The following is a 10,978-nucleotide window of genomic DNA, read 5'->3' on the forward strand; positions in this document are numbered from 1 at the left end:
TAAGCCATTGACTAAAATGCTAAATCGACGGCTAGGGTTTAATCCCGCCTAAATGACAAATGGGAAGAAGCTGAGCACTTGGACTGTAACGAAAAAGAGAATATGTTTGTTAGGAAACAAACTAGATGGGACAAGAGCTGTTAGGGAAAGTGTCTCAGTATAGGAAAGTGTCTGATACTGTAATATAAAGTAGGAAAGTGTCTGATAGTGTAAATGTTTCGAATCAAATGTACATAGGAAGCTAAATATTTTGTTTTTTTCTTTCTCAAAAAAAAAAAACATTAAGTGATGATCTTGGCTATCGAATCTCTGAAGAACATGCGCGTGAAGGGTGTCGTGTTCAGTGGAGGCCAGAAAGACTCTCTTAATAGTCTTGCTTTCATCTCTCCGTCCTTTGATCAACTATATTCTCAGTTTGTTGGAGTGCTATATGAAGTTGAGAACACGTGCGCAATGGCAAAAAAATCAAGTGGCTGATCAGATTTTGCAGCTAGTGTCACAAGTGAACAGCGGTACCAGTCATATAGTTCAAAAAGGTTCATCTCGGCTGTCGGACCTTTTCGTTTCTGAAGCTAGGGGGGCTATGATGGCTTAGATTCAAGTTTCGGCCAACTGTTTCAGCAAACTGTCTGCTTCAACTCCAGGTGTGGTTACCTATGTTTCTGCTTATGAGTATCCAGGTGTCTCTGTTGTTGAATTTATTTCCAAATTGTATGAACTTCTCGGTTTACAAATAAACGCAGCTTTAAAAAACAACATTTACTGACCATCTTTTTGGAAACTCATCTTAGCCTTTTTTTTTTGTAAAAAACGTATCATCTCTTTTAACAACTTCTAGGTCCTTAAATGTTGATTGTGATAATAGTTATGTTTATTAAGCCTTTTGTGCTAACACTAAGATAAGTATTGTGACTTTCAAATATTAGTGACAAATGACAATACAATACATTGCAGAAATTTTATTCAACTTTAAAAATGTTAATTTTTGGTAAAGTTCGATTTAATAAAAATATTATATACATAAAATCAAATTATGAGTAAAGGAAAAATGATTCTTTGACCAGAAATATATATTTTTAAAATTAGTTTTAAAATATATTTAAAACTGTAATATGATATATTATGTGTCGACCATGTTTGTATGAAATCTAATCAATAAATTTAGATAAATAATTAAATTATTTATTGACAAAAAATTACTATATAAAACGAAAAATTATAGATTAATCTGTATCCAGAAAAATGATGTGTATATATAACCGCGTCAAGACAGTTAGGCGAATAATTTTTTTATTACAATAAGAATCAAATGAAACAATATGCATATGAAATGAAAATGAAGCATGCTATCGACATAATTAGAGGTTGACTTGATACCCTTAAGCTTCATTACCATTATTTTGAGCTAAGAAAGGAGTCAACTTGGAGGCCATGTACGTTTTATGTCGACATTGTTTCGCCATTCACTTAAAAAAAAGGAAAAGGAATAATATTCTTTATCTTAGATCTTTATTCATTTTTATATATTTTTTATTGTTAAAAGTAGTCTAGGAGACCAAGCTAACTCGTGACGACGTGTCTGAACGAGTCTAATTTACTAAGAAATCCAATATGTTTTCTCTTCTTTTCTTCCTTAATAGTCGCTCTCGACTACTTTTACGATGCACTCATTTTCATTTAATCATTTTACAACATAAAATAACGTTTGGTAAATCAGGAAACCAATACCATATCAAGTTCAACCTAAAACAAATTCACCTTAGTTTGAGTTCCCCAAGAACAAAAACTACTATTCTATAATTTAGTGCGGTAAAACTAAGGAATCTCTTTTAAGAAAAATCATTTGAATTCGAATTCCAACGAGTATCCATTTATCATCTTCTGCTTTCATTGGATAAAACTATTAAAATACATTTATAATCAAAAAATTATTCATTTGATCTAATTGTCTTGACGCGGTTATATATACACCATTTTTTTGAATACATGTTATTCTATAATTTTTGTTTATTATAGTAATTTTTTGTTAATGAACAATGTAATTATTTTTAAGAAAAGAAAAACTATTAACAAAAAAATTAGATAACAAGATAAATAAATTTCACAATGTCAAAACCAAATGATTTTAATCACACACAAAACATATATATATATACACTATTTTATCACACAATTGTCTCGAGTCCACCCCCACCCTATCCTAGGTGTATATACAGGGGCGAATCTAGAACTAATTTTTAGCGGGTGCAAAAATTCAATAATTGGAAAAAGAGGGATCAAAGACAAGACATCATGGGTGCACAACAACATTAAACCATCTCATCTAGCTGATTTCTGTGAATTTTCACATGCAATATTGTTAGTATTAATAAAATTATGGGGGCACTTGCCACCATAGTCATTGCCTTGGCTTCGCCCCTGTGTATATATATATATCTCTAAGCACAATGAGAATGCTAATTTTGATTTCCTTCATTAGTACTAAGACTTTGAGAGTATATAACTCAATTATATTAGTTAATATGGATCATATGAGATAATATATATTTCCCCCATTCTCAAAAAATAATCTAAATTTTTTTAAAAATCAAACTTTAACATTTTATGCATTTTTATTAGCTAATAACGTTAAACATATTATTTACTAATAAAAATATAATTAATCATAGAAAATGATGTGTTTATAATAAAAATTTAATATGTTTTCTTAATATGTGTAAATTACACAAAAATCTATTATATGAACATGAATATACAATAATGAACTTTTGGATATATATTATTTTGGGGTTCAAAAAATATTTTCTTATAATATTGCATTTTTATTTTTTTCCGTTCAACAAAATTTGGTTTTCTTGCTCAAAAGGTAATTAGCTTAAAATGGATTTGAAAACTATGATGCATATCATATGTGAAAACAAAAATAAATAGAAGTTTTGAAATACATATGTGGTGGATTCCGAAAATGTTATGATCCTTAATAAAAAATAGGGTATGACTACCAAACATAAAGTGATAACCATAGATAACATAAAAAAAAAACTTGAATTATTTAACGCCGGGATCTAGAAAAAGTATTCTACTACGTATTCCATTGTCTCTTTACTATTCCAATTTTTATGTTTTATTAAAAGAAGTCCACGAATGATTTTGGCTGCCTATACGTCAAATTTCAGAACAGTAACTTTTTACTAATTTAGAGAAAGTTCGTTTCTATAAAAAACATAACCGGAATCAAGATCTCTAAAAGAAGTGAGAGTTTTATAAGAAATATTATTATTTGGATGACCAATATTTTTCTTATATACAACAATTCTAAGAACTTTTGATATGAGATTTTATTTCTAATAATATCGTCTTTCAAGAAAAATGGTTCGTTATTCTTATATGTAGTCGCATGTTCGAGGCTTGTCAATTGTCATCCGTACTTTAAGCATATGCCACAGCCAATGTAAACTTGGTTAGCAAATAAGATTACATTCCTAACTATTTGGTACTTGCCTATTTGATATTGGAAGGTAATTGATGTTCATGATCGTATTTTCTAGACAAATCGGAAGTCTCGTATAAGCCCATTGCTTCTTCTCCTTTTTCTTTGTCGAGATATCAGTTATAACTATTGCTTTAAGTACTGTACAAAAGCAAATTTGAATACATTGCATCCTTCTTTAAAACAACGATTGACTTTCAATTAATTTGTCTATTAAAAGATTCATCAAAGATTAAACAATTTAGCTCATTAAGCTCGATTTTTTTTTTTTAGTTTCACTACCTCATATCTTTGCTAATGAATGGCTACAAAAATTTATCTCAAATTTATATGATATTAATATAGTATATATACACAATCAGATACTTCCATTTCCATACCAATATATTCAGAAACCCTAAATTATAACAAGACAGACAGAATGATGAAGAAGGTGAAACTCTTACTCTTCTTCATCTCCATTTCCCTGCTCCTGATCGCCGTTGCTCAAGCCCAGGATAGCCATGAGGGCCATTCACATTCCGGGAAGCCTCAATGCGAGTGCTCACACGACGACGACCACGAAAACAAAGCCGGAGCTCGCAAATACAAAATCGCAGCCATCCCAGCCGTTCTACTCGCCGGAGTGATCGGTGTTCTCTTCCCTCTCTTAGGCAAAGTCATCCCTTCTTTGCGTCCCGAGACATCTTTCTTCTTCGTCACGAAAGCTTTCGCTGCCGGAGTTATCTTGTCTACCGGATTCATGCACGTCTTGCCTGAGGCTTACGTGATGCTTAACTCGCCGTGTCTCACGTCGGAAGCGTGGGAGTTTCCGTTCACCGGATTCATCGCCATGGTGGCAGCGATCTTGACGCTGTCCGTTGATACGTTTGCTACTTCGAGTTTCTATAAATCGCATTGCAAAGCGTCGAAAACGATCATTGATGGAGAGTCCGGTGAGCCATCCGTGGACTCTGCCAAGGTCCAGATACTCAGGACAAGAATTATTGCACAGGTTTGTTGATTGAGCTCCACGTTTTATAATCATAGAGTTTGTGTTTTCTAGTTTAATTTTTTTTTTCTTTCTATACTATATACTACATGGAAACGCATATTGTTAACATTTTTTGAAAGTTTTAAGGGTTTTTGATGTAACAAAATAGCCATTTTTGTTAATTACATTTTCAGTAAACATAGTTTTCCAAGAAAAAAATTAGTGCGTGCATCGATGTATGTTTTTTCAACATGAAGCTTTTTTTTTTCAGGATAATTTAGAAAACAAAATCTACAAGTTCATGCATTTCTGCGAGATTATTTGTTGTCAACGCTGGTTGTTTAGATTCGGACCATCAACCATGTGAGGTTTGATTCTCTAGGAAAAAATATCACATGTTGTTTTGGTGCCGAAATTCCAAATAAGAACTTTTCAGATATAATATTAGCTTTTAACATATCATTTTTAGAGTGTAATTAAAAACTAAAGAAGAAGATTAATTCCATAACTCGGAATGCATCGAAAATCCGAAAACTATATCACGTACTATAACTTTAATTATTTTGCCCGAAACCTTAAAAAATAATATAACATGTAATGTAAAATTGTCTATATATCTCAGAAATGATAGTCTTGTGCCCTTTTTTCTTGGCTCTAAAAAATACTCAAAGTAGGTACTGGAGCTGGGAATAATAGTACATTCAGTGGTAATAGGAATATCACTTGGAGCTTCACAAAGTCCAGAAGCCGCAAAAGCTCTCTTCATTGCCTTAATGTTTCATCAATGCTTCGAAGGTCTTGGCCTTGGTGGTTGTATTGCTCAGGTATTTTTCTCATTTATTTTTCTTGACTTTCATTAAATAAGCTCTATATACTCGATCAGTATAAACTCAGTCCGTATACGACACATATGTGATGATACTAGCATTTATCTGTCGACATGTATATTTTAAAGAGTTAACATTATTGCATAGTGGTCACTCACCTTTTGACTTTTATCAACTTGTATTGTTTAGTTCCAATCCAAAATAACAAAACAGTAAAAATACCAAAGTCATAAATTCATAATAACAATCCGATTTCGATTTTTTTGTTATTGAAGGGAAAATTCAAGTGTTTGTCAGTAACAATAATGTCGACGTTCTTCGCGGTAACAACACCAATAGGTATCGTTGTTGGAATGGGAATATCAGATACGTACGATGAGTCTTCTCCAACGGCTCTGATCGTTCAAGGAGTATTAAACGCTGCATCCGCAGGTATTCTCATCTACATGTCTCTGGTCGACCTTCTCGCAGCAGACTTCATGCACCCTAAGATGCAATCCAATACTGGGCTTCAAATCATAGCCCACATTTCTCTTCTTCTTGGTGCTGGTCTCATGTCTTTATTGGCTAAATGGGCTTGATGATTCCTTTATTCTAAAACTTTCGTTGTTTTGTTCATGTCATTTTAATGGTTAGCGTGGACTACTCACATCTTGTCTATGTTGTTAACCATTTGTTTCTTAATTCTGCTTTTTCAGTTCTAATTTTGAGCATCTCTATTTTCTGGCCCATATTCATGTCTACATGTGCAAAAGTTATTTGAGTTATGTATAATTGATTCATGTCCCAGAAAAGTAATGAGCCTTGATTGGTTGCTTGTGTGAGTGTGATTTGTAATAATCTATAATATCATATTTATTTGTGTGTTATATAACATATCTTATATATAGTTTAGGAATTAGAATATTATATAAAGAGATTTATTGTTTATGCATGGCGAAGATTCGGTTTTTGGTAGTAAAAAATTTCAAATTACAACACATGCATGATCTTTTAAGAAACGACTGTCTACACAATATTATGAAACCTCTAAGAGCATCCATGATGGTGGCACCCATTGTCGAGTCCATAGGATTAGTTTAGTAATATATATTTTTTTTTGAATAGTTAAAGACTCTTGTTAAAAATGTGTGTACAATGGTGATCCCGAAGTTGGAATCCGTAAGAAAAAAAATGTTTTTTTAGTGAAATATAAATAAACATAAAATACATTAATTAAACATAAAATACATTAATTAATACATTAATTAATCCATAACTTAACATAAAAATACAATAAATAAACATAAAAAACAATAATTAAACATAAAATACATTAATTAAACATAAAAACAAAATTTTTACATAAATATAGAATAATTGTTAATCTTCATCACCAAATTTATTCCAAATATTTTGAATTAATTCATTTTTCAATCTTTCATGCGTTTGCCTATCATGAAGATCATTCCGAGTGGGAAAGATATTATTCAGATTTGTTGGCCTCTCGGTTTCCACCTCTGAACATCTGGGGGCGTCTCCTTCTTCAAATTCAGATATATCAATACGAGAGTATCCATCCCGTTCATCTTCGACTATCTTATTGTGGAGTATGATACATGCTCTCATAATCTTCCCTATCTTTTCTTTATTCAATGTTTTTACCGGATTTCTCACAATTGCAAATCGAGATTGCAAAACTCCAAAAGCCCGCTCCACATCTTTTCGGCTTGCTTACTGAACTTTAGCAAATAACTCTTGTTGAGGAGTTTGAGGGAGTGTGATAGATTGGATAAATGTTGACCATTTTGGATATATACCGTCTGTGAGGTAGTACACCAACTTATATGTGTGTCCGTTGACCATGTACTTTACCTTCGGAGCTCGACCTTGTAAAATGTCATCAAAAACAGGAGACCGATCGAGGACATTAATATCGTTTAAGGTACTTGGAGGACCAAAAAAGGCGTGCCATATCCAAAGATCTTGGGAAGCTACAGCCTCTAAGACAATTGTCGGTTTTCCTGATCCACGTGCGTATTGTCCTTTCCAAGCGGTTGGGCAATTTTTCCACTCCCAATGCATACAATCAATGCTCCCGACCATCCCAGGAAATCCTCGTTTCTCTCCAATATCGAGTAGCCGTTGAAGATCCTCCGGTGTGGGTCGTCGTAGATACTCATCTCCGAATAATTGTATTATTCCGTCTGTGAAATTATGTAAACACGAAAGTGCAGTGGTCTCAGCAAGTCGGAGATATTCGTCAACGGTGTCAGCCGCAGTACCATAAGCAAACAGACGAATAGCTGCAGTACATTTTTGTAGTGCCGTAAGACTCCACTTCCCGGTTGCATCTCTTCTTTGCTGAAAGAATGGAAATCACTCTTCTAGGCCATGAACAAGACGCAAGAATAAATTCTTATTCATGCGGAAACGGCGTCTGAAAAATTCAGTCGAGAATGTCGGATCTTCGCTGAAGTAGTCATTCCATAATTGATCTTGTCCTCCTTCGCAGTGTCGTTCAACATACTGACGTGTCCTTTGTGGTATGGTTTGGGCCTCCACCATGTCGTTGTATATTTCTTCCACGTATTCATCGCAAATTTTGTCCAATCTTTCATCGACTTCATCGGATGAAGATGATGACATATCTAGAAAATAATTAAATTATCTATAAGTTAAACAAATAAGATTGTATAGACTTTTTATTATGGTTTTTATAAAATTATGTTTTTATTAAATTTTTAAGAAATAATAAAATTTTCTTTAAGTTAAACTCATAAGATTGTATAGACTATTTTATTATGGTTTTTATAAAATTATTTATGTTTTTATAAAAAATTTAAGAAATAATTAAATTATGTATAAGTTAAACTGATAAGATTGTATATACTTTTTTATCATGGTTTTTATAAAATTTTGAAGAAATATAAAATTATCTATAAGTTACTAACCGTTTGGGATAGATTGCTTGTATGGTTGGGATGGATTGCTTGTATGCTGGAAATAGTGGTACCTGAGTTCTTCCCTTTACACAAGTTGTATAAGAATCAGATTTTTAAGGTGGAACCAAGGTTTAAAATCTGAAAACAAAGAGAACCGATTTTTATGAGTTTAGAGTTTTTATGATGCAAACAGAAACAAATATGAATATGAATCAAAATGATAATATGAATTAAAACAAATAGAAAAAGGATAGATTGATGAAGATGGGATCTTTGTTGCTGGATGTATATCGCTCTCAACAAGGGTCGATGGATGGAAGATGAATGAAGATGGAACCGGTCTTGCTGGATGTGTATCACTCTCAAGATCGATTGGTGGATGGAAATGGGATGATGGACGCCACAAAGCTCTGTGAAAGGAGGCTTTGATAAGTCTGGATGCTCAAGAGCTGCTTCTCACAATATTCTAAGACTTAGAACAATAGTTTTGAGAAACTAGAAAAACTGTGTTTTCATTCATAAAAGTTCAAGGGTGATTTACAAAGACAAACTAATTGAGCTTTATAGGCTCGACTACTGGGACTCTCTAACAGTCATAAAATGACATAAGGAATGAAATAAAAATCGAAATAATAAACTTGGAAGCAAAGGAATTGATGGCTCCATGAAAACTAGCCGTTGGAGGCTTTATGGTGAGAATCTTGGCCAAATGAATGTAGATGGTGTTCTCCTTGTATCTGGACGGTTTGAAGGGATAACTAAGCTTCCTGGGAACCTTCTTGATAGTTTGGAATGTGCTGAGGTCGTGCCTAATCTGAAGGAAAAAGAGCTGTTGGAGTTTTAATGTTGACTCCAAATAAGGCAAGTTGAAGTAATTGAAGATCCTCCTGATCCAATGGTTGCTGGTGCATGGTATGAACTTGCAGAACTCCTCCTCGACTCCTAAAATATTTCCTGATTGGTTGAAATGATTTCCTGGTTGTCAATGTCTGGTTTGAAGCTGATTAAACCGGTTAGCTTCCAATTGAGGCAAGTGTAGAACTGGTTTGACCGGTTTTGGAGATTGGATCATAACTTCATAATTCCGTGGCCATTTCTCCTCTTGACTCCTAAAAATGAAAACTTTTATCAGCTTTCTATAAAAATGAAAACCTATAGATCAAGTTTATCAGCTTTCTATAAAAATGAAAACTTTTCTAAAATAGATATTTTGAGAATTATTTTAAAAAAATACAACTATTGATCAAAAAATCTAAAAGAATACTCATCTATAAACAAAAAAATTATTGTTATCCTAATTTCTAAATCAAAACCCCAAATCCACACTATTATTCACAAAAATAAAAACTTTCCTAAAATAGAATTTTTAAGCATTTTATCTAAAATATATAAACCTATTGATCAAAAAATGTAAAAAAGTACTCATCTATCAACAAAATTCTTGTTATCCTAATTTCTAAATCACAACCCCAAATCTACAATATTTCTATAAAAAATGAAAACTTTCCTAAAATAGAATTTTTGAGAATTATTTTTAAAAAATACAACTATTGATCAAAAAATCTAAAAGAATACTCATCTATAAACAAATTTTTTGTTATCCTAATTTCTAAATCAAAACCCCAAATCCACACTATTATTCACAAAAATGAAAACTTTCCTAAAATATAAATTTTGAGAATTTTATCTAAAATTTAAAACCTATTGATCAAAAAATTAAAAAAAAAATACTCATTTATCCGCAAAAGTTCTTGTTTTCCTAGTTTCTAAATCACAACCTCCAATCTACAATAATTCTATAGAAAATGAAAACTTTCCTAAAATATAATTTTTGAGAATTATTTTGAAAAAATACAACTATTGATCAAAAAATCTAAAACAAATTCTCATCTATAAACAAAAAAATTCTTGTTGTCCTAATTTCTAAATCAAAACCCCAAATCCACACTATTATTCACAAAAATGAAAACTTTCCTAAAATAGAATTTTTGAGAATTTTATCTAAAATATATAAACCTATTGATCAAAAAATCTAAAAAAATACTCATCTATCAACAAAATTCTTGTTATCCCAATTTATAAATCACAACCCCAAATCTACAATATTTCTATAAAAAATGAAAACTTTCCTAAAATAGAGTTTTTGAGAATTATTTTTAAAAAATACAACTATTGACGAAAAATCTAAAAGAATACTCATCTATAAACAAAAAATTCTTGTTATCCTAATTTCTAAATCAAAACCCCAAACCCACACTATCATTCACAAAAATGAAAACTTTCCTAAAATAGAATTTTTGAGAATTTTATCAAAAATATAAAACCTATTGATCAAAAAATCAAAAAAAAATACTCATCTATCCGCAAAAGTTCTTGTTTTCCTAGTTTCTAAACCACAACTCCCAATCTACAATAATTCTATAGAAAATGAAAACATTCCTAAAATAGAATTTTTGAAAAATATTTTTATAAAAATACAACTATTGATCAAAAAATCTAAAAGAAATTCTCATCTATAAACAAAAAAATTCTTGTTATCCTAATTTCTAAATCAAAACCCCAAATCCACACTATTATTCACAAAAATGAAAACTTTCCTAAAATGGAATATTTGAGAATTTTATCTAAAATATAAAACCTATAGATCAAAAAATCTAAAAAAATACTCATCTATCAACAAAAATTCTTGTTATCCTAATTTCTAAATCTCAACCCCGAATCTACAATATTTCTATAAAAATGAAAACTTTCCTAAAATAGAATT

The 10,978-nt window shown here is 31.4% G+C and overlaps 1 protein-coding gene across 1 annotated transcript; it reads left to right on the plus strand.

Moving 5' to 3' along the window:
* The first annotated feature begins 249 nt into the window (after positions 1-249).
* Positions 250-9,488, plus strand: LOC106454817 (zinc transporter 3). The gene is made up of 3 exons (XM_022720277.2): positions 250-4,484; positions 5,138-5,287; positions 5,566-9,488. The coding sequence occupies exons 1-3, from the start codon at positions 3,912-3,914 to the stop codon at positions 5,869-5,871; spliced, it is 1,029 nt and encodes a 342-aa protein (XP_022575998.2). The 5' UTR covers positions 250-3,911; the 3' UTR covers positions 5,872-9,488.
* The last annotated feature ends 1,490 nt before the right edge of the window (positions 9,489-10,978 follow it).

The sequence above is a fragment of the Brassica napus genome, chromosome A5, assembly GCF_020379485.1.
Source record: "Brassica napus cultivar Da-Ae chromosome A5, Da-Ae, whole genome shotgun sequence".
In the NCBI taxonomy this organism is placed as follows: domain Eukaryota; kingdom Viridiplantae; phylum Streptophyta; class Magnoliopsida; order Brassicales; family Brassicaceae; genus Brassica; species Brassica napus.

Excerpts from the sequence above, each read along its gene's own strand:
- LOC106454817 (XM_022720277.2), top strand. The coding sequence starts at position 3,912 with ATGATGAAGAAGGTGAAACTCTTACTCTTCTTCATCTCCATTTCCCTG. Across the intron at positions 4,485-5,137 it reads GGACAAGAATTATTGCACAG|GTACTGGAGCTGGGAATAAT; the intron begins GTTTGTTGATTG and ends TACTCAAAGTAG. Across the intron at positions 5,288-5,565 it reads TTGGTGGTTGTATTGCTCAG|GGAAAATTCAAGTGTTTGTC; the intron begins GTATTTTTCTCA and ends TTGTTATTGAAG.